Genomic DNA, 24,976 nt, shown 5'->3' with positions numbered 1-24,976 from the left:
CTAACTTGAACTTCAAATAGCTCACTCATATTTTGGTGTAAATATTTAGAGTTAACTTGAACTTCAAATCTCACTCTTATTTTGATGTAACTATTTAGAGCTAATTGGAATTTTTTGAATTCACTCTTATTTTGGTATTTTGGCAAATAGAATGGCTGAACTTTTTGGTATTTGATTGTTTTATTATGTGCAACTTTAAGTGAATTTGTATAGCCTTTCTTAACTAATTTTCAGTGTTAGCTCAGGCTTTTTTGCTGAACTTATAATGTCTGGTGGTGTTGAAATTGTTCTGAAATTTTGAATTCAATTGGGATTCATTTTAGGTGCGGTTAGCTAGTGTTTTTTATGGCTATACTTGTGGTGTTTGATTGAAGAATGAGTTTTTTTAGTAGTTTTGTGCTGCAATGATCTTTACAAACTAAGTTATTAATTGATGTGGTGAAAATGTCTGTTGTAGTAGCTTAGGCGTGTGTTTATGAAAAAAAAAATTGACACCTTCTTTTGTCACATAGAAAAATCAGTTTCGTTTGTTTAATAATAGGTACATAAAATTCTACATAATCGTACACTTAAACCTAGCTTATTTCACAAATGAAATGTTACTACCATTCAAGTTCGATCCATTTAAAGTATTTGCATCCATAATGCAATAAGTAAAAATTAAAATAAAACAAAATAAAATAAAATGGCCAAATAAAATAGATAGAAAATAAGAAAGAAGAAGAGATAGAGGAAATAAATAGATAAAATGCCAAATATTAAGGCTAATGGGATCATCACGCGCCTGTTAAAAGTGAGATGACAACCATATGCCAAGTCAGCATTTTGTGTTAAAATGGAACAAAAAAATTGGAGTTGAAGGGTTAAAATGGAACAAGGTTGAGTTGAAGTGTTAAAATAGAATTTTAGGACAAGTTTAAGGGGTTGTACATGTGTTTGGCCTTTTTTTAACTATCACTCATGTTTTGAAAATTGTATATACAACCCATGCTATTTATCTGACTGCTCCTCTTACCGTCGCTTCTTCCTTAGTGTCATCAAAGTATATATATACTCTAAAGGTAACAAGGAGTAATTGAGTAATGTTTTCACTGAAGCATTATTTCTTCATCTTTGACACCATCGGAGCATATATATACTTTAATGTTATCTAGTAGTAAATGCGTATTAGTAGTTAAAACCCCTTTTTTGATACCATTAGAGTATATATATACTTTGATGGTATCAAACACTAAACGTGAATTAGTCGTTAAAAAATGGGTATGAAAGTAAGGGGTTGACGTTTGTAAATAGTTCCTTTTTTTGGGTACACGTGTTTTCTCCCATATATATATTCAAAATTACGTAAGAATATATATGGATATTATACAACAAAAAATTGCAAATAATCTAATTTCCTGCCGATATTTCTACTCTACCAAACAAAATTCAATGAAAAAATCCTGTTTAGGGGGTAATAGAACGCCCGCATAGTTAAGGTGTCTTTTTGTAAATTCGGAACAACTTCAAGTGTTGCTTTATGTCTTTTCTCTTTTTATATACCTAAGTAACTTTTGTTTTTGTTAATGTATCCCTAAGTAAATTATTTAAGAAGAAAGTAATTTTCATACAAATATTCAAATAGATTTGTAAGGTTGACATAGAGAGAATTGAAAAAAAAACATTTTATAACTTTAACTTTTAATTTAATTATTTTTTTGTGACTATTATATTATATTATATTTTATCTTATCATACAATTAAACACCACTATATATTTTTATTTTATCTCAACTTTATGAAATTTAGGTAATAATTAGTTAAGTTACCTATTTTAATTCAATAACACACATAGTATACGAGATTAATATGTTCATTAATAAAGTTTTAAATTTATTTTCTTTAATCGTTGTGGTATGATAATTTTTTTTTTCCTACTTTATGATCCATTAAATAAATATATAAATATTATTTACTTTCTATTTTTTTTATAAGTAAGATATTATAAGTATGAATTTCAAAGTAGCTTAAGCTAAAAGTTAAAAATTATAAGTTGAGAATATTCATTTTTTGACCAATTTTTGTATTTTCATTTTTTTAGTCTAAAAGAGGGTGCTTAAGAATAATGTCAAAAGTTACTTAAAATAAGACTCCTATCACTCATTAAAACGGAGGTTGGGATCGAATACCACAAAAAGTGGAGACAAACTTTATAATTTGCAAATGAAATTCAAACTAATGACTACTATTTTAATTTAAGATTTTTAAAAAGAACTTATTAAGTAAATTATACTATTGTATTCGTAACTAAGAATAAAAAACGAACTAGAGTTATAATTCTTATATATCAAAATTTAAACAAATACTTTACTATCAACTCATTCAGGTATGTTTATTGTGGAAAACTAAGGAATCTATTAAACTCCTAAAACTTCTAGGCCCCAGTAAGAGAATATCATCTAAGTCCTCGCCTCTTAGATTTGAATTATTTTGTTCATCATTATATGCCTCAAGTTAGTTATCCTATCTCTAGCTCAAGCTATTAGATATGAGTTGATAGTCTCAAATCCTTGTTAATGGTTTTTTTTCTAGTGATAACTTTTTTTGTCAAGTAAGTCAAACTACAAACAAATTCTTAATGTTTGCAAAATATTTTTGAAAGAATCTTAATATATAATGTTCACCCTTCATGAGAAAATTTTATTGTTAAGAATCCATTATCCTTATCCCTACTCTAAGTTCTGTAACCCTAGTTATGATATTTAGCTACTCATAACTAGATGGGAATAATGATAATCACAACGATAAAAGTAATTATAATAACTTAAAATATTAAGATGAAAGAGGATAAATTAAATCTTTGATTAAGTCGGGTAATATTTTAGTAGGTAAATTAACATCCCAAGTCGTGAAAGATTTTTCGTATTCCCCGAAAGATAGATTGTTATGAGCTATACTTGGTAGTCAGATATCTATTTCAAAAGAAATTGATCTAAAATTACCTATAAGTGGCAGGGATCGGATTATTGGTGTGAGGTGGATCCAGAAAAAAGGTGGTTCTAATTATAATTTCGAAACGATTCGTATATATATTTTACAAAAATGTAAAATCAAAGCAGGTGATTAAGTAGCCGGAAGACACAAAAATCAAGGTATCATTTACAAAAGTTTGCCTAGAATTCTAATGATAATATACCCAATATAAATATATCATTTATAAATTTTTGATTAGATAAAATATCTCTTGCGGTAATTCTATTCTAATGATAGTACTTAAAATAAAAATATCATTTATCAAATTTCGCCCAACAGAAATTCTATTCTGATGATAGTACCTAACTTTCAATGATAATGCATAATTCAAAAAATTTCCTCCTCCTAAAAATATCGTCCTCATAACTTATTTATAACAATAGAATCAAAATATTCATAACCTATTTATAATAGTAAAATCGAAATAGTCATACTTAAAAGGGTCAAAAATGTTCAATTGATATTAAAAGACTATTTTGAACTAATTTATTTATTTATATCACAAATAAAGGAGGAGTTTTTAAATATAATTTCCTATTCCAAATCAGAAAAGGTTGCACCAAGGTTATAATCCCCAATAACCAAATCGCCGGCAACCACCGTCCAATGCCGATGTTCAAAACTCCGTTTAACGGTTACTCCGTAAAATTCAGCCCCTTTTACGAAAATCAACTCGCCGTTGCCACTGCGCAGAATTTCGGCATCCTTGGTAACGGCAGAGTTCACATACTTCAGCTCAGTCCAAATGGACCCATATCGGAACTTGCTGCATTTGACACAGCTGATGGAGTTTACGACGTTTGTTGGTCGGAAGCTCACGATTCCCTTGTAATCGCAGCAAGCGGTGATGGTTCTGTGAAACTCTATGACATTTCTTTGCCTCCCACCAATAACCCGATTCGTTCCTTTCAAGAGCATACACGGGAAGTTCACGCTGTAGACTATAATACGGTGAGAAAAGATTCCTTTTTATCAGCGTCTTGGGATGATACTGTGAAGCTATGGACAGTTGATAGAAATGCTAGTGTAAGGACTTTTAAAGAGCATGCTTATTGTGTGTATTCCGCTGCTTGGAATCCAAGACATGCTGATATCTTTGCATCTGCTTCTGGGGATTGTACTACTCGCATATGGGATGTCCGGGAACCAGGTTAGCTTCATTGATCTTTTGGTTCATATAGATTTATTTGGCTGATCATACCTAACAAAAATGATTAATTTGACCAAGTTTTTTATTCAAATGATTGATTTGTTAGTTGTTAAGAATCTTACTACTTGAGTGCTGAAGTTTGTATTAGTTGAGTTATTGCAAGATCATAATATGAGTGCTGAAGTTTGTAAAGAAGTTGATGGAACTACACATTTTAATCATCCAAGGAAAAAAGTCTAGCCACACTCAATTGTGTTTCTGTGTGGATGAGTATTCATTTAAATCATTGTAATTTCAACTCATATGATTCGTGATTTGTGAAGGTTCTACCATGATTCTGCCTGCACACGAGTTTGAAATCCTCACATGTGATTGGAATAAGTATGATGATTGTATCATTGCAACTGCGTCAGTTGATAAGTCAATCAAGGTTTGGGATATTAGGAATTATAGGGTGCCAATAGCAGTGCTTAATGGGCATGGATATGCAGTGAGGAAAGTGAGGTTTTCACCACATAGAGCGAGTGCAATGGTTTCTTGTTCATATGACATGACAGTTTGCATGTGGGATTACATGGTGGAAGATGCACTTATTGGGAGGTATGATCATCACACAGAGTTTGCTGTAGGAGTTGATATGAGCGTTCTTGTTGAAGGTCTATTGGCTAGTACAGGATGGGATGAACTTGTTTATGTTTGGCAACATGGAATGGACCCTAGAGCTCCTTGATAAAGGGAAAGTCAAACTTTTTCTTCTTTTACTTTTATGTACTTTATGCTAAGAGAGGAATTGATAAACTGTTTATGTTTGGCAACATGGAATGAACACTAGAGATCCTTGACAAAGGGAATGTCAACTTTTTCTTCAGTTACTTTTGTACTTTATTTTAAGAGAGGAAGTTATAAACAATTCTTTTTTAGTCTCTTGTGATGTCTTCTGTTGAAGTTGTAAAATTATCTGAAGTTTCATTGTATTTTAGGTTTTGGTAACTTGCTAAATTAGATTTACACCAAACAACTTCATTGTTTCAGAAAATATGCACTATATTCAATCCCGTTGGGTTCTGTATTGCTTTTTGGAATGTCAGTTCACTGAATTTCTTTAATGTTATTCAGAATTTTATGAGGGGCAGTGGGTTGGGTAAGGATTGAAAAGAAGGCAATATACTTCATTCTCAGTTTTCAACATGCTGTCTTACTTTGTAAACACTCATGTGGTTCTACTTTTTACCTTGTAGTGTAGCTGTTGTAATCATGACTCGTGTAATTTCTTCTGTCAATAATCGCCTGATTCACATTGCATTTTAATAAGCATATGTATGCAAATGAAATAAGAATCTCTTTTGCAGACTTTACAACAATAATACAATTGGAGCTACTCTCATATTTTTCTGTTTCATATGCTTGAGATTGGGTTACAGAAATAATCTGGAACTGGCAATGACTATAATTTTAAAAAAAGAAACAAAAATAATGAAAGTCAAATACTCTTCTTCAAATTCTACATTACATACTATTTCCAAGATGCTGGGAATCCTTTGTGCAACATAGTATGTGGCCTTTGGTTACCAAAAACAAAAACAAAAAAAAAANTAAGAATCTCTTTTGCAGACTTTACAACAATAATACAATTGGAGCTACTCTCATATTTTTCTGTTTCATATGCTCGAGATTGGGTGTTACAGAAATAATCTGGAACTGGCAATGACTATAATTTAAAAAAAAGAAACAAAAATAATGAAAGTCAAATACTCTTCTTCAAATTCTACATTACATACTACTTCCAAGATGCTGGGAATCCTTTGTACAACATAGTATGTGGCCTTTGGTTACCAAAAACAAAAACAAAAACAAAAACGTAATATGTGGATTTTTCCTGGAACGCGATTGGTTTGTTGGAAATTTATGATGCTCCCTCTGTCATCATTGTGTTAATGAAATATTAGTAAGATGGGCTTAGATATGAAGGAAAACAACTTGACCTGGAAAGGAGTTTAAAGATACTGGTAAAAGGGTTAAGATATGAGTTATGAGAAAGAAAACAGATAGAACCTGTGATGAAATTAGGTGTTATAATTATTGCTCCATTTATTGATTTTCATTTGCTTTAAAATGGTAGAACTTTACCATTCCCAAGCTCTTTTTCTTTTCATGATATAAAGTTAGCTAAAAAAGTAGGATCATGGATTGCCAATGTGGTTTGGTCACCTGCTTAATATGAAGCTAAGTGTAGATTGTTTATCACTTTTTAAGGAATGTGAAGCTCAGTATAGGTTCTTTATCACTCTTAAAGGAACACATGGCCAGATGTTCAATCATGAGGTTGGAACACTGTAGGATCGAATTGGGGCCTCTGCATGCGGTGTTTATTGCTCTTTCCTTTGGCCTTTGCTTTCTCAAAGGCTGTTGGTGCCTCTCTATTTGCACACTCGCTGACAAGATGGTGTCTCACTTCGGAACTAAATGTTCTATTTGTCATTAATAACATGTTGGAATTTTATTTCCTCTTCGAGTAAACTACTAGTGCTGCATCCCAAAAGCATTTTGCTGATGTCAGTAGTCTTGATAAACAAGAGTTGATCTTGTATATATAAAAAAAAAGATAAAACAAGAAATTGAAATACTGCTGGTATAATTATAAGTTTGTTTGAGTTAGCCTACAGTTCACATTGCTAGTACTGTGCAGCCTGTTGCGGTTGATCAAGTCATTGACCCAGGAATAAGGGTGACAGTATCCATGGGAGCAGAGAAAAACTTGGATGCAGGTTTTTACCAGAATTATTTGACTTTATAGTGTGCAGTGGGGATAGAAGCAGATGAGCTGCTGCTACGTGCGAAGGAAGTATTTGATTTATATTTGAATACATGTTCACATCAAGGAGCAGGACAATTCAAACAGAGGTACTTATACCGGGTTTTTTTTGTGTATGTTGTCTCAAGTTTCTACATCGGAGCAATTCTTTTGCGACCAGTGAGTTGTCCACTAATTGTACTTCATGCCTTTTCTACAAACAGGAAGCCATCTTCATTTCTCTGCAGTATTTACATGAGCCAGTTAACGGTGTTCTGCAGAAGATTTAGTACCCTAGAAGTTACCAACCACCTCAAGAACCCAGGATACATGATAAGTCCTCTGTATGACCTCTTCTATGCTCAGATATTTCAAAGCGAGGAAATCACGAGTTATTGCAGTTAGTGGTGGCTCCTCTTCTGCGGTTCTGCCTGTGCTGCTACAAGTATTCTGACTGTGGCAACTGAATCAAAGTTATTCCCTACCAAACTTCCAACCTTTTTGCGAACATCAAGTTGGACAGTCTTCAAGTCCTGTTACTTGTCCTGACCATATTTCACATTTAGCTGATAGTTTCTTCTTCTGCTTCCCTTTTCTGTACTCCATTTTGACATAAAAGTAACAAATGGCTGGTACAACATGATTTGAATTTTGAATCTTTGGAGTTTGGTTGGCTGGGTGTCAGTTGAACTGATTGGCGGCCTATTTTTATTTTATCATAAACCTCGTAATGACTTCCATTTTGTAGTTCTTGTAATTTATAAAATGATGGGAGTTTTGATTGAATGGAAATATCATCAAGTGTCATAAATATTCCCTTTCGTCTCAAGTCTCAACGTGTATTACTTTTTTTTGGTTTGTCCCAAATAGAGTCTTTCTATATTAAGTTTTCCAATTCTACATACAAGATTCGAAAGTCTTATCATTTTTTTTAAATTTCGTGTTCAGTCAAACTAAGACACTTAATGGAGACGGAGGGAGTAATATTTTTGTGGCACTTTGACACATCATCAATAACAAATACATCTCTAGCCCTTGTCAAAGTGGGGATTATGATGTGATGATCAAATAAAGATGGGATTATGTAATGGATGCACTTTCTAACCTAGTATCTATCATATACAACATAGTTTATAGATGTCTGGTTCATCTTTTCAAGAAAAACATAACTTAATTTTTTATGATATCTACGTGATATATGTTATATATAATACATTGACATGGTATCATAAATGACTGACCTATATGATATACTATATATCGACATGATATTATAGATGATTAGTTCATTCTTGCAAAAAGAACCTAGACATATATGTAACACATGATATATATTAAATATTGAAAAGGTGTCATAAAGATTAACTCACTGATTTAAAAAGTATTTTTCAATCTTATATGATATTCATGGTATAAATAATATATACGGATAGAATATCATAAAAGATTACTATATTCTTTCGAGAAAAACACAACTCATTTTTTTATGATACACGTGCATAAACTAATAAGATATCATGGGTGATTGACCCACATGAAATATCATACACTGACTAGGTATCATAGATAACTGATTCATTTTTCTTTTCAAAATAGAGCTCAATCATCTAAGATACTCATATGGTATATATCATAAACTAACTTGTAATCATAAAGAGTGGTTAATTTCTTAAAAATAGAACACACTTTAATCCTCTTTGAAATCCATATGATATATATATCATATAATAACATGGTATCATGAATGACAAATCCACGTGATATATCATATATTAATAAGATATCATAGAACACTAATTAATGCCTTTGAAATGAACTTAGTTATCTATGATACTTACGTAGTATATATATATATATATTGTATACTATTAGGAGTATAATAGAGATTGATTCATCCCTTAGAAGGAATATTTTTCAGTCCTATATGATACTCACATGACATATATCATATACTGACGGAATATGACAAATTCACATGACATATTATACAGTGAAAAGATATCAGAAAACACTAATTCATTACTAAGAAAATACTTTTCAATCCTATATGATATTCACATGCAGTGGCGAATTTAGAGCCAAAAAAAAGGGCATCCGCACCCGTGGTCTTTTCGTAAAATTAGATATTATATATGTATATTTTTTAAGATTTTGTATAATATTATATTCTTGCACCCGTACTACAAGAAGTCTAAATGGTCCACATGGTTAAATGTTGAGCTTTTGACCTTGAGGATTAAGGATCAATTCTCACTTCAATACATTTTACTTGGTGCACCTATGTTCGAAAAATCCTACATTCGCCTCTGTTCACATGATATATAACACATACAAATAAATTATCATGTAAGATTGATATATTTCTTCCAAAGAAATTATTAAAAAATCACCAAAACCAGAGTTTAAACTTAATTTTGATACTTCAATTCTTTTATAAATTTTTTTGCAAGTTAATTTTAATTAAAAAAATTACAAAAAATAGAATCATATTTTAAATATAGGTTTTATTGCCATATGCAAAAGAAAAAAAGAAAAAAAATATATTTTCTATTAATGATTTTAATAAATAAGCTAATAAGTTTGATATTCTTTTTATCATTTCTTGTTTATTAAGATTAGTCCGGTATAATATCTACTTTATATATTAATAGAATATTATAGAGGATCAATTCATAGTTGTGGTCACATTGATTCATGCTAGTGTTATTTAATTCATATCGATGTTATACGCGAAAAAAATATATTGCCAGGTGTGATAGTTATTTTGGATCGAGTGAATGCTCGCGAAATCAATCTATAGATAAACAATTTTGAGTAATAATATTTGTGATATTTATTTTGATCACTCCAAATTTAAATTCATTTAATCTATGTCTCTATCATTAGACTGCATTAAAAATGACTTTGTCTATTGTTTGCTTTTAAATTTAAAATATGCTATATATCACTCCAACTTTGAATATTAGCATCCATCTTAACTGAATATTAAATTAATTAATTGTTACTATTACACAACCTAGTCAATACTTCATTTATTGTTTTATCACCTAACAAATGAATAAACTACTATATTCTATTTTCAAAAAAGGAAAAGAAACCACTAGTAGAGTAAAAAAGGGGGTAATATAGTCATTACGTAACAAAGGAGGTCAGCGGCATTAGAGAATTTGGTGAGGGAGTTTTGAGTAAATTTACATATCTGATCGATTTAGAAATAAGAAAACCCAAACCGAGTCGAATAGAAAGGGTTTGGGGAGAAGAGAGAGAGATAAGAAGGAGAAAAAGAAAAGGGCTCGTTTATTAAGTTTTTGGTTTAATAGTTTTAACAAGTTTTTAACAAAAATTCAAATTCTCCAAAAAGAAATACAAAAACAGTCCTCTTCGCGCGCTGTTGTTAAGCCTAACAGCACCGGTGGAGGACTCATGGTGGCTCAGATAGAGACCAACGCCGCTGCTGACGGTGGTGGTGGTGGAGGAGGAGGAGGAATGGTTGGAGGTTCTTCCCCTGCCGTTGATGAATCGCAGGACCAGTTACAGAAGACTAAGACATTGATTTGTGCTCTCAATTTCCTCTCACGTAATCTTCCGATACCTCCTGACGTCTTCGATGCTGTCTCTTCAATTTACCATAGCGACGCCAACGATGTTGATGTCGGTGACGAAGATGCATCCCCTGCTGACGTGGACAATTTGTCTGTGCAAGTGAGTTGTTTCTCCTCCTTGATTTCGTTAGAGAAATTCTCATTGAGAGTAATCTCTTTTTTTAAAAAAATTTGAATCTTTCGAATTAGAGTAAATTGTGGAAGAATGTTGTTATAGTTCACTTACTTTTAGATGCTAGATGTAGATACATGGACACAGAGTATGATCTTGTCAGATTTAGAGAAGAAAAAAAATACTAGGGCTTGATACATTTTTGTTGTCCTTTTAGTAAAGGTCTCTTTGGTTAAAAGATAATACCCTTGTCCATTTTTACTTGTCTAGTATTGACTTGACACTTCCTTAAAAAGAGCAATAAATAGAATGATAATTTTTCTCTATCGCCCTTTCAATTTTAGTAAACTCAATGTATTGGAAAATGACTATAGTTAATAACAACGGTAAATTAGGAACTAAGTGATAGATTATCTCTTGGTTTTCCAAATTGGAAAAATAAAAGTGGACTGAGGGGAGTAACAAATTGAGTTGTGAAGTATAAAGTTATGCAGTTTGTTGATTGATATGTTTTTTTTGTATGTGTTAGCATGAAGAACTAGGTGTTGTTTATGAGGAACTTTTTTCCTCCATCTAAAAAAAGGAGGAACTTTTTTTGAGTTTTTAATAGTTGCATAATTTGAAGTGATGAAACATATCTGATTGTTCAAGATATATTTTGTTCATTCGTTTAATTTGGGATCTGAAGTATGATTGCTTTGCATCAAGAAAGAGGTCATTTTTAACTATTATGCCTTTTAAATAAGCTTTTAATGCTATCAATTTGTTTTTCATTTATGCAGAATGGTCCAGGAATGGGAAGTTATGGAGACCTGATGGCAGATTTTGAGGAGTCGTTGTTGACGCAACGGTCAAGTTATACATCAGGTTCTGGTTTGTCAAAATTAAAGGAAGAGCGTTTCCGAAGCCATATCCAGCATCGCCTAACTGAACTTGAAGGTAATCGTAGCTTAGACTGATGGCTCCCCTAGATTCCTTTGACAGGGTTTTGTGTGTACTTAGGCTGATTTGAGCAAGATATGAAGATCTTTAGAAAGGTTTTTGCCTTTTAATTTGATATTAGAGAACTTGAGATGCTGAACCTTTTGCTAGTGATATATTATTAGCTTTATTCAAATGCTTAGTAGTTAGTAAGTATCTTCCATTTAGTAGATATATTATTGTATAGATTTGATTTTGTCATAATATTCATCAGAGTCAATCTATTTAGATTATGAGAAAAAGGCACCTCTCTTTCTCTATATATAGGGTCTTGCTAATCAATATCGCAAGGAAGTGAATTAAGAAAGGAGAATTGAATGGGGGTGAAAGACAAAAAGGAGAATGGAGCGACAGTGAAAGACAAAAAGAAGAATGGAGCGACAGTGAAAGACAAAAAAGTCCTTTAATCATTATGTTCCTGTATGTCCTTTCATGGGCATTTAAGGAAAGTAAATAGTGGCGATAATATATATATATATATATATAATCGCAAGGAAGTGAATTAAGAAAGGAGAATGGAGCGATAATGAAAGACAAAAAGGAGAATGGAGCGACAATGAAAGACAAAAAAGTCCTCTGATCAATATGTTCCTGTATGTTCTTTCAGGGGAATTCAAGGAAAGTAAATAGTGGCGATAATATATATATATATATATGTAATCACAGAGAAGTGAATTAAGAAAGGAGAATTGAATGGTAGTGAAAGACAAAAAAGAGTATGGAGTGACAATGAAAGCCAAAAACTCTAATCAATATGTTCTTGTGTATGTTCTTTCAGGGGCATTTAAGGAAAGTATATACATTCATATTTCCTATGCTAATCAATACAAACTTTTTAATCGATACAAATAATATTAAAATATACTTGCTACTAAATTTAAAGGGGAAAATACAAGCTCAAATTGATGAATGATGAGTTATTTGACCATAAGATGATTCGATATAGTTTAAATTACTAAATTTAGTTACTTAAATATGATTACAACAACAACACAACCAGTGTAATCCCACATGTGGGGTCTCAGAGGGTAGGATGTATGTAGATCTTATCCTACTTTTTGTATGGTGTAAAGGTTACTTTCGATAGACCCTCGGCTCATAAGAGAAGTACTTGACACATGATTGCTAGGAAGTATGACAACAAAATAGCAAGATACAGAACAAATGAACCGACGTTATTAATTCATAATAAAGAATACTAAATTATGCAATTACTAAATAATATTACTAAAAAAGAGAAGATGAGAGGAGGAGGCTTGCCCATGACTCTCCCACACAAAGTGTGACAACACTCAGCTACTTACTGACCTTCTACCCTAGTCATGCCCTTAGTTAGCTGAAATTGTGCCATGTTCTGTGTAATTACCTTCCCCCAATTCTTTTTCGGCCTACCTCTCTTAATTCCTACTGCAACCAACTTCTCACACCTCCGTACTGGCACATCCTCACATCTTCTCTTTATATGCTCGAATCATCTCAGTCTTGCTCCCCTCACCTCGTCCGTCATGGAGGCCATTTCCACCTTGCCCCATATAACTTCGTTCCTAATCATATCTATCCTAGTATACATGCCCATACATCTATATAAACATCCTCATGTCTACTACCTTTATCCTTTGAAACGTGGACATTTTTGGCTAGCCAACACTCTGCCCCATACAACAATGTTGGTCTAATCACCACTTTATAGAACTTATCTTTACGCCTTGGTAGCACATTCCTATTGCACAGTACCTTAGAGGTGAGCCTTTATTGTACCCACCCTGCTCCAATACAATGTGCGACATCATCGTCAATCCCCTCGTCTTTTTGGATTGAGGATGAAAGATACTCGAAGCTTCCTCTTTTGGCTATGACTTGAGCATTGATCTTCAATTCCACCCTGCCTCATGCGTTGTGTCATTATATTTGCCCTATAGGTACTCTGTTATAGTCTTGCTTAATCTAAAACCTTTAGACTCTAGAGCATGTCTCCAAATTTCCAATCTATTGTTAACTCCACCATGTGCCATTGTTTTAATCCTACTTTAATATGATTGCCATACCAAATATTCAACTTCAATCCTCTTGCTTTTTAGTCAATTTGTACTCTTTAACACCAACTTTGAATCCAACACTTGTTCTAGTCTCTGTTTGTGGTGACATAAATCCCTCCCTACAACTCATGAATTAAGAATTTTGATGGAATTTCAACTTCTAGAAATCTTTTGCGAGACAGATGTCTAGTTAGCCTCTTTAGTTGGTCCAAACTGACCCCTGTAAATAATTTAGAACTCTTCTTGGATTTTGTTAGCTCTATAGCTTAGAAAGAGGCTACAAATCCTTTTTTTTGTGAGCTTAATTGATCTATCCTTGTAAAGCTTGCATCTTCTTGATGCCTTGAAATGAATCTATTTACTTCATAAAAAAAAACTAATTTTTATGTTTCAACGACATATAATTTACCTGTGAATATGAGCAATGTCAACTATTAGTTGCAAATACTTCACGTGTAATTTTTTTTTGCTTTGTATTTAAGAAATTGTAGCCTTTTTCTCTTTCTAGTTGCATACATATCAAAGAGTTGTTGTCGTCTGAAAGTAACATTTATTTTGTAGTTGTACGTAAATTTGATTAGTATGTCGTCATTTGGATGGTTAGTATATCATTGTCAATTTCATGGTGAAAAGCTGCAAAAAAAGTAGTACTCCCTCTGTCCCATTTTATGTGAGGTAGTTTAACTCGACACGGAGTTAAAGAAAGAAAGGAAGACTTTTAGAACTTGTGGTCCAAAATGAATGATAGAAATTTGTGTGGCTGTAAATCATTTCATTAAGGGTAAAATAGACATTTTATAGTTAAATTGTTACTTAATATAGAAATGTGTCATTCTTTTTGGGACTGACTAAAAAGGAAAGTAAGCCACATAAATTGGGATACAGGGAGTAGTTATTTGTGATATTTTACTGCTACATCAAAAAGTTTTATTGATATTATAGTTGTATGTCTGAATCTTTAGCTTGGATCCAAAATTATGACTATTTTCATTTGTAAATTTGGCAAAAGCATATTAACACTACGACTACTAGAATGGAGAACAAGTAATGGAAATAAAGGAAACAACATCTATAATACTATAGCAAAATAATATTATAATCGAACTACACGAAACAACATATAATAACAGAAGTTGAAGAACAAGAAACAAGTGTAATAGTACGACTACTAGAATGGGCGGTAAGTGATATACACTCCTACCAACTACCTTTCTGCACTAATTTGTGTCCTCCACACATTTCTATCTAAGGTCATATCCTCGGTGAGCTGCAACTGCGCCATGTTTTGTCTAATCACATCTCTCTAATACTTATTTGGTCTACCTCTACCCCTCCTTAATCCATCCATAGACAACCTCTCATACCTCAGCGTCGGGGTAACCGTGCATCTCCTCATCACATGCCTGAACCATCTCAGCCTCGTTTTTTGCATCTTTTCTTCCACCGAAGTCACTCCCACCTTGTCTCAAATATCCTTATCTTAATCCTATCTTTTCTAGTATACCCACACTCCATCGTAGTATCCTTATCTCTGCCACTTTCATTTTCTAAATGTGAGAGTTCTTGCTCAGCCAAAACTCTACCCATACAACAAAGTTGCTCTAACCACTACTTTGTACAACTTGTCTTTTAAGTTTAGTGCACCTTTTTATCACACAAAACTACGGATGCAAGCCTCTATTTCATCCACCTTGCACTAATATGGTGAGTGATATTCTCGTCATTCTCTCAATTTCCCTAGATAATAGACTTAAGATACTTGAAACTATCTCTCTTTTGGATGGCTTATGTATCAAGTCTTACTTCCATATTAGGTCAATGTACCACATCACTGAAGTTGTATTTTGTCACTTGGTCTTGCTTAATCTGATACCTATAGACTCTTAAGGTTTGTCTCCAAACCTCCAACTTCGTTAACTTCGTCGCGAGTCTCATCAATCAAAATTATGTCATCCACAAATAGCATACACCATGGCACTTCATTTTGAATTTGCCGCATCAATACATCCATTACCTAGGCAAATAAACACGAACTAAGGGTTGATCCTTGGTGCAACCCCATCAAATGGGAAAGTGCTCCAAGTCTCTACCCATTGTCCTTTCTCGGGTTTTGACTCCATTATTCATGTCCTCAGTTGACCTAGTCATAGGTACACCTCGAGCCTCCCAACACCTCCAAAGAGCCTCCCAGGGGACTTTGTCAGGTCTTTTCTAGTGTCAATGAACACCATGTGTAAGTGCTTCTTCCTCTCCCTATATTGTTCCACCAATCTCCTTACTAGGTGAATGCTTCTGTAGTCGAGCGTCCTGGCATAAATCCAAACAGGTAAAGCTACATTTTTTTACTATTGCTTCTAAGGGTGATGACTATGCCTTTTACTGATTTGTAAATCCTATTATATAAGCTCAAAGTAACCAAATTTACTTGCTAATCTTGATCATTTTCTTCAGCAGATAAGATAATTAATTAGTAGTTTACTTTGATAACGGATGATTTTTGAAACGATTGAATCACCAAAAGTTTAACAAACACATGTTCACTTTCGCCATAATTCAACATTTAATAGGATCCCAATTAAATGTCCAACTCCATATTCCAATTCACACACATGCTTAAGGGTATAGGTTATCATAAATATACTCCGTCCGGTTAAATTTGTTTGTCTTACTTTCCTTTTAAGTCCATTTGAAAAAGAATGTCTCTTTCCTTTTTTGACAACTCTTTTATTCTAACTTTTCACGAGGCATGATGAAGACCATAAGATTAAAGGGCATTTTGGTACATTCTATCTATCTTTAGTTTAAGACCACAAGTTCCAAAGTTTTCCTTACTTTCTGAAACTTCGTGCCAAGTCAAAATCAGGCAAACAAATTGAAATAGAGGGAGTATTTATTTTCCAGTTCACTATAGCCTAGATTTACCATTTAATAATATCCAAATTAAATGGCTAACTTAATTTCTCAATTCACACGTTCACACAACAGTAGTTCAAATAAACATCTAACAACGAGGGCAAATTAGTCAATCAATTTTTGAAGAATATTTTGGTAAATCAACTTTTAACTTAATGTGTTCTACTCTTAGGATAACATAAAATTTTTTATTATGAATGACGTAAGATTTTCATTATAAATATGTATACACAACAATTTATTTTCGTTTCTTATCTCTAGGACTTTGATGATTAAGGTCAGAAGTATTGTTATTTATAATTAGTTATCTCTTCTATCATTGGCGAAGCCAGAATCTCACTAAGAGAAATAAATATGAAGAAGTAAACACACAGTGAAATCAAAAGGATTCAACGTCTAGGCAATATACTTCATTTTTTTTACAGATTTACACTCAACTTTTGGTGGAAGGGGTGTCAATTAAGTCCCCTTAAACGTAGTCTACTATCAAAATATTGCTATTTCAAGTGAAAAAATGAAAGAAATAAAATAAAAATAAAACTTAAACCTTGTTGTGGGACGACACAAAGTGGATAGAAAATAGAGAAAGCGAGACAGATAACTTAAATTATTGTGGATCATAAGACCTCGCTCTTCCATATCTCGCCCTGTTTTGCTCCATTTATAATATCTATGCAAAGAGTTGGTATGCATCTTAAATCTCCTTAATGTAAGTTAGAATGAACCAATACCGCTTGTCCATAAAAAAAATCTGTTCAAGTTGCTCTTTCTACCAACATTATTTAAGCTGAGGGTCTATCTGAAGAACCCTATCTTACCCCATAAAGTTAGGGGTAAGGTCTCCGTACATCCTAGCCTTCCCAGACCCCACTTTTGGGATTACATTGGTATGTTGTTGTTGTGTTGGTTTATTTTAAGTTATAAGTACCNCCCCCCCCCCCCCCCCCCACACACACACACACACACCCCTCTAGTGTTATTTGCACAAAATTTGAATAATAGGATTATCTTGCTCTCTATAGAGGTAATCACTCAACAGGTTGTGATATATTTATATTCAGTAAGCTGTATGTCTCTTATGCCAGCATTTCTTTTACTTGTGGAAATAGCTTACACTTTCATCTTTGACCAGACTTGCCAACCAGCAGAGGCGAGGACTTGCAATCGAAGTGCTTGCTTGAACTTTATGAATTAAAGGTAAAGGTACATGTGGAGTAGTGTTGTTAATTAGACATATGACTGCTTATCATGATCTGTCAATTGCAATGATGTATAGGAGTTTTGCTTTAGTGATTTATATGTTCATCTAAGTTGTTTTTAACCACACCAGTCATCTTGCAAATCAATTTCAAGATGTCCTTTCCGCTTCAAAGGAGTACTTATCTATGAAATAAACAGGAGTATTCTGAATTTCTTTGTTAAATTTTAAAAGGAAAGGTGTGCTTCTAACTGTTATTTACTGGAAATATCTCCGCAATCAAACAATAGTATTACATTTTGCTGCAGTATATGAAGTTCTCATCTACGGATATTATACTTTGTATGACTTATGAGTACAATATGAAGAATTTTGATAATTATGGGGATATGGTACACAAATTCGGGGGCAATATTGTCTCCACTAAGATTGTTTATCATGCATTTGCAATCTAATGAATTTTTCTGAAAGTTTTGACGTCTATACAAAACCTAAGAAACAAATATATACATTCCATCAACTCTTCAAAATTTAATATTACATACTCAAATCTATCAATATCCCTATAAACTGTTGCTGAAAATATCAAACACTAGCAATTCATCGAAACACCAAACTTAACTAACAGAGTTTTATTAATCGGAAGAACAATCCCATATCTTTCGTTTATAATTGCATATGTCCCAGCTTATCCAATTAAACCTGAAGTTTGGGATATCCTATAATAAAAATAACTTGTGTCCCAAAATTAATATACAACTGTTTTTTGGCCTTGTGATTGAATGTTTACATGATCAAAGGAAAATATAACATTTTTTCTTGGATACAAAACTGGTACCATTTCCCACCTGTACGTACTTGCCCAATTCAGAATTTAGCTCATGTGCTTCATAGCCCTAATCCCCAATAGTACCTGCCATGCTCCCAATGAGTTTTTCTTATCTTTTGAGATCCATCCTACAATATGGGGTAAAAAAGGACTCTAAATAAAGAAAGCATGTTCTAAAGGGCTCGCGTTTGATTAGCTAGTTGGTGAGGCTATAGTTTACAAAGGTGATGATCAATAGCTGGTTCGAGAGGATCAAATCATTGTAGCTTTACGAGTTGACTAAAGATACCATCTATTAGGAAACCATTCCATCTCCATTGTAGTTAACCTGAGAGTATTTATATATCTTCTGCATCATCTGCACCTTGCATAGTCTAACCACCACCTATTTGAGCTTCTAATTTTTGGTAGTAGAAGTGGTGTAGGTGGTTTGGCTATGGATTGTCTTCTCATCATTATTTCTATTTTGCAGTTAGCAGATTTACAACACAAAGTTCGGTCTGAAGTGAGTTCTGAATATTGGCTTCGCCTGCATTGCGCTAACCCTGACAAGCAATTGTTTGACTGGGGGATGACACGATTGCGACGCCCTTTATATGGTATAGGAGATGCCTTTGCTGTTGAATCTGATGATCCATTGAGGAAGAAGCGTGATGCCCAGGTAAAGTGATAGATGCCTCGAAGCCTTTGTCAATTGTGCCATCTATATATTATATCTACCGTCGTCAAGTTAATGTTTTTAACCACAACTGGTTCAGATGCTTTCTTTCTCCTCCCAAATTCAGAAATGAAATTTCATCTTGATGTAGTTAAGTAAAAATAGTCTTTGTCATGTCTGCTGTCTATTGGTTAGGTTGAGAAGAGAGCTATGCTGAGAATTTAGTATTTTAAGAATCAGGCCACTGCCTTTCATTCTTTTGATTCCTTGATAGGAAACTTTTGAATGCAAATTTTACAGAATTTGATGTCAGATGCCTGTTGGTAATAACAACAAAATTTTGCAGAGGTTGTCAAGAATAGAAGAAGAGGAAAGAAACCGTGTGGAAACTACAAAAAGAAAGTTCTTTGCGGATGTACTCAATGCAGCACGTGAACTCCAATTACAAGTACAGGCTGTTCAGAAGCGGCGGAAACAGAGGAATGATGGTGTTCAGGTATGACATTATTTACTTTCTGCTGTTTGTTCTACTGTGCATTCATTTGTTCAACACTCTGTGCATAATTGACAAATACCATGAGCCAATAATGAGTTGTGACCTAGAGAGTGCATGCAGTCTTCATCTCTTATACTCTTAAGACATATACCGGATTTTATCTTGGCTAAAATGAAGTCAATCTCTATTTTGTAGGCTTGGCATGGAAGGCAGAGGCAACGGGCTACTCGTGCTGAGAAACTGAGGTTACAAGCACTGAAAGCTGATGATCAAGAAGCTTACATGAAGATGGTGGAGGAAAGCAAGAATGAGAGGTTGACAATGCTTCTAGGGAAAACAAATGACCTCCTGGGTCGTCTGGGAGCTGCTGTTCAACGGCAAAAAGATGCTGATCATGATGGCCTTGAATCTTTGGAAGGTTCAGATGCTGAAATGGCTGCTACTAAGACTGATACTCCTGGGCAGTCACTTCCTGAGGAAGAAGAGGATGTACTTGATGATGAGTCCACTCATGATGTGAAGACTAATGACTTACTTGAAGGTCAGAGGAAGTACAATTCAGCTGTACATTCGATCCAGGAGAAGGTAAAGAGGCACACCTCTTCTCTGTTATCTTTTACTTTTAATTCCCAGGGATTATTATTGAAGAGTTGTGTCCAAGTTTTAGATATTGAATGGATGTTTAGTTGCAAAAATTGGACCTTCCAGTGGTTTTCAGATTTGGATTCTCATCCTTTCTCCTAGGTATTTGGTCAATGTGCTTGAGTTTCCTATTGATTGTGACAGAGTGCCTTCTCATTTTAAAGCTGTGTTTCCATATTTTGGGACATGGTGTTGATTATTTCAGATGACCTCATCAGCGTTTTATTACTCATTACAGATGTTTGGTTATTACAAAGAAAATCCATCTTTAATGTAATCATGAATTGTTATTAAGTGTAATAAATTAGATTCTGCAGCTCTATCGTGTAATGAGAATACACTGTTCCCTTGAGTTTCTGTTCTTACTTCCTTTGTTTGATGGAAAGATTAGACCTTAGCATGATTCCAAAATTATCTGAATTGAATGACTATCAGGTATGTTGTGACATTCTTTTTACATTTCACCACTTTATGTCGTGAAGCTGAGCTAACTAAAATATAGAATGTGTTACCTCTTTTTGTTGGTGGCATCTTCCCATTTTGCCTCCATCCCAGATCCACCATTCGGGTTTATGACGGCTTTTCTTTAAATTATTAAGAAGCGAGATATCTGTACTAGTTTCATACCACTGTACATTCAATTTTGATTTCGATTCTCCAGTCCCAAAATATGTTCGTATGCCCATTATTTGTTTCTAATCTCAGCTGAATGGCTTAATGCTGATGTACAAGGATCTGTATCTGATATGATCTCCACTAACTAACTCCATGGAAATTGCAATATACTAGCTGTTTTCCCTTTCCTACAACTGAAATTAAGTATTTGCATCTGTTTTATGTTATTGATGCTGCAAATCTAATGATATTTGTAGGTTACGGAGCAACCAGCTATGCTTCAGGGTGGAGAACTAAGATCTTACCAGATAGAAGGACTTCAATGGATGTTGTCTTTGTTTAATAACAACTTAAATGGAATTTTAGCAGATGAAATGGGACTTGGGAAAACGATCCAGACAATTGCTTTAATTGCATACCTCTTGGAAAACAAGGGTGTAAGTGGTCCCCACTTGATTGTGGCTCCAAAAGCTGTACTACCTAATTGGATTACTGAATTCTCAACATGGGCTCCTAGGTATGCACCAGTCTCTCTCTCTCTTTCATGCAGGGAGCACAAACACACATTGATTTTGTCTAGGTGCACTGTGCATCACATCTCATGGGACTTTTTTCCTTTTTGCAGCATTGTTGCTATTCTTTATGATGGTCGTTTGGAGGAAAGGAAGGCACTGAGGGAGGAGTTGACAGGAGAGGGGAGGTTCAGTGTGTTGATCACACATTATGATCTTATTATGAGAGACAAAGCATTTCTGAAGAAAATTCATTGGCACTATCTTATAATTGACGAAGGGCACAGATTGAAAAATCACGAATGTGCTCTTGCACGGACACTTGTGTCAGGGTATGTGAGATGTAATTTTTTGTCTGTCAAGTTGCTAATGTATAGGAATGTTAATCAAAAGGGGGAGGAATAATAACCTATGATGTAGATCTTCTTATTTATGAGGTTTAGATTTGCTCCTCTCTGCTTATTTTTAGCACTCACCTTTGCTGATGAAGGAATAATCTGACACACTGGCAAATAATCGAATGAGTAATTTGTTTTATTTTCAAAAAAAATAATTGTGGAATATGCCAAAATCTGGAAATCATTGTTCTTGGCAGTTCATTTTTCAAGAATAAAAAATCAGATGCTAGAAGCATTCTCTAATTGAGGTGTGTAATATTTGCAGCTATAGGATTCGACGAAGACTCCTATTGACAGGTACCCCAATCCAAAACAGCTTACAGGAGTTGTGGTCTCTTCTCAATTTTCTTCTTCCAAACATCTTTAATTCAGTGGAGAATTTTGAGGAGTGGTTTAATGCCCCCTTTGCGGATAAGTGTGATGTCTCTCTAACTGATGAAGAGGAACTATTGATTATTCGCCGGTTGCACCACGTAGGTCTTGGTTTTAGTAATCACTAATATACACTTCTGTCATTCCTGTTTAGTATTTGTTGCACCTTTACAAATGCACTTTCTACTTTACTTATCTTATGTTTTTGACTACTTTTAGGTGATAAGGCCATTTATATTGAGGAGGAAGAAGGATGAAGTGGAGAAATTTCTTCCTGGGAAAACACAAGTTGTTCTTAAATGTGATATGTCTGCATGGCAGAAAGTATACTACCAGCAGGTCACAGATGTCGGGAGGGTTGGATTGGATTCTGGTGAGTAGCAGGTGCCCTCAAGAAAGTATTGCCTTCAATTCATTCCTTTTATGCATGGTTGACTTTAAGAGCTTTTTTTTGGGTGTGTGTGGAGGGGTTATGGACTTTTTATAGAGAGGGGGATAAACAACTGTGCTTTAACTGTATAATACTCTTTCTTTCTCACCCCCCCCCCCCCCCCCCCCCCCCCCCTCCCCCCCTCCTCCTCTTGGACCTCTAGGGATCCATTGCTCTAAAATCTACATCCTCAATGATTCCTTATATAACTCTTGTGCTCTTTTTCCATCCCCCTCCCCCAAGTCTTTTGGCAATCATTATTTGCTGACTACGTGACTTCGCAGGAACTGGGAGGTCTAAGAGTCTGCAGAATCTCTCCATGCAACTAAGGAAATGTTGTAATCACCCTTACCTATTTGTGGCCGAGTATAATATTTATCGAAAGGAGGAGATAGTGAGAGCATCTGGAAAATTTGAGCTTCTTGATCGTTTACTACCCAAACTTCGCAGAGCTGGGCACAGGGTCCTTCTCTTCTCACAAATGACCCGCCTCATGGACATTCTTGAAGTCTATCTGCAGGTTCATGACTTCAAGTATCTTAGACTTGATGGCTCAACCAAAACAGAGGAGCGGGGGACTTTGCTAAAGCAATTTAATGCTCCTGACTCTCCTTACTTTATGTTTCTTTTGAGTACTCGTGCCGGAGGACTCGGTCTGAATCTGCAAACAGCAGATACTGTGATAATTTTTGATAGTGACTGGAACCCTCAAATGGACCAGCAGGCAGAAGATAGGGCACATCGAATTGGGCAAAAAAAAGAAGTTAGGGTTTTTGTGTTGGTCAGTGTTGGATCAATTGAAGAGGTCATATTGGAGCGTGCAAAACAGAAGATGGGTATTGATGCTAAGGTCATCCAGGCTGGCTTGTTCAATACAACATCTACAGGTTTGTCATGTACACATGTGGTTTTAGAGAACTCTCCACACCTCCAGGCCCAAGCCTTCTTTAATTTTCTTAAGGGAAAAGAAACAAATTACGTAATAGTTATGTACAAGTTCTTTATTTGCTTTAAAGGTCGACAAGAAAAATCAGGTTGGATTATAAGAAAAAATTGCATTTACCATGTTTTACCTGTGTACTTTCTACTTGTTAGTACTAATACCTTTTGTTGACATGCATCAAGCGCTTTACCTCGTTCCACCTGTGTACTTTCAACATGTTAGTATTGTGAATGCCGACTGATGTTTCTATCCATGGTCTTGATTTTCGATCCTCTTCATAATGAAATCTAACTTGACATTATTTGTTCATGCAGCTCAAGAAAGGAGGGATATGTTGGAAGAGATCATGCGTAAAGGTACAAGCACCCTTGGAACAGATGTGCCAAGCGAAAGAGAGATTAATCGTCTTGCAGCCCGCTCCGATGAGGAATTTTGGCTGTTTGAGAAAATGGATGAGGAGAGAAGACAAAAAGAGCGTTACAGATCTCGTCTCATGGAAGATCATGAGGTTCCAGATTGGGCTTATGCTACACCTGACTCTAAGGAAAAGGGAAAAGGATTTTTATACGAAAGTGCTAATCTCACTGGAAAGCGACGAAGAAAAGAAGTGGTTTATGCTGATTCTTTAAGTGATGTACAGTGGATGAAGGCTGTGGAGAATGGAGATGATTTCTTTACGCAATCAAGTAAAGGTAGGAACAGGGACCATCAGTCAGTCTCAAATGGTGAGTTGCCTAGTGGCAATGCTGATTCTGAGAGGACTGGACAGGACTTGAAGCCCGACACTGTGTCTGTGGCGAGCGAGGCAACAAGTGAAGATACCTATGGAAGAACTCCCAAAAGGTTCAAATCCGAGAGTGCAAGTTCCATGAGAAATGATTATCACGATTTGACTGGCCATAGTGCAGACGGGTTATCGTGGAAGGCCCACAGGAGGAGGAGATCAAGCTTAGTATCCTGAGTTTGCCCTTGTAGAACCTAGGAATTATTTTGGCCAGTGAAGCCATTAGTGGACATAGGGGACACTTTGAAAAAGGAAACGACTTTGGCTATGAGCATTTAAGATCTAACTATGGTTCTAGTCGTCTGTTTGGCTCAGTGTCTTACATGTATATTAGCATCTCATAGTTTTAGGTTTTGCATTTGCTACTAGTTAACTGTGCAGTAGTGGGAAAATTGGAGATATCAACTGGTGTACCATTAGCTTTTTGCTACAATTCTTAATTATTCTAATTTGGAGTCGATGATAAATTAAGTTTCAGTAGCTTGTCTGCCATGTCCAGTTA

General features: G+C 34.6%; 2 protein-coding genes across 2 annotated transcripts; both read left to right on the top strand.

Annotated features, from left to right (window-relative positions):
- Window positions 1-3,556: 3,556 nt before the first annotated feature.
- On the top strand, window positions 3,557-5,085 carry LOC125846443 (peroxisome biogenesis protein 7-like). Its single transcript, XM_049525856.1, has 2 exons — window positions 3,557-4,162; window positions 4,486-5,085. Exons 1-2 carry the CDS (start codon window positions 3,619-3,621, stop codon window positions 4,890-4,892), a joined length of 951 nt encoding a protein of 316 aa, XP_049381813.1. The 5' UTR covers window positions 3,557-3,618; the 3' UTR covers window positions 4,893-5,085.
- A 5,114-nt stretch (window positions 5,086-10,199) lies between these two features.
- Window positions 10,200-24,941, top strand: LOC125846393 (probable ATP-dependent DNA helicase CHR12). Its single transcript, XM_049525804.1, has 12 exons — window positions 10,200-10,655; window positions 11,450-11,606; window positions 17,730-17,794; window positions 19,097-19,285; window positions 19,629-19,778; window positions 19,974-20,363; window positions 21,293-21,552; window positions 21,661-21,879; window positions 22,211-22,418; window positions 22,537-22,690; window positions 23,032-23,634; window positions 24,005-24,941. The coding sequence occupies exons 1-12, from the start codon at window positions 10,377-10,379 to the stop codon at window positions 24,649-24,651; spliced, it is 3,321 nt and encodes a 1,106-aa protein (XP_049381761.1). The 5' UTR covers window positions 10,200-10,376; the 3' UTR covers window positions 24,652-24,941.
- Window positions 24,942-24,976: the final 35 nt, after the last annotated feature.

This window comes from Solanum stenotomum, chromosome 1 (genome assembly GCF_019186545.1).
Source record: "Solanum stenotomum isolate F172 chromosome 1, ASM1918654v1, whole genome shotgun sequence".
Lineage (NCBI taxonomy): Eukaryota > Viridiplantae > Streptophyta > Magnoliopsida > Solanales > Solanaceae > Solanum > Solanum stenotomum.
Note: the sequence above shows the minus strand (reverse complement) of the source record. Positions and strands in the feature narration are given on the sequence as shown.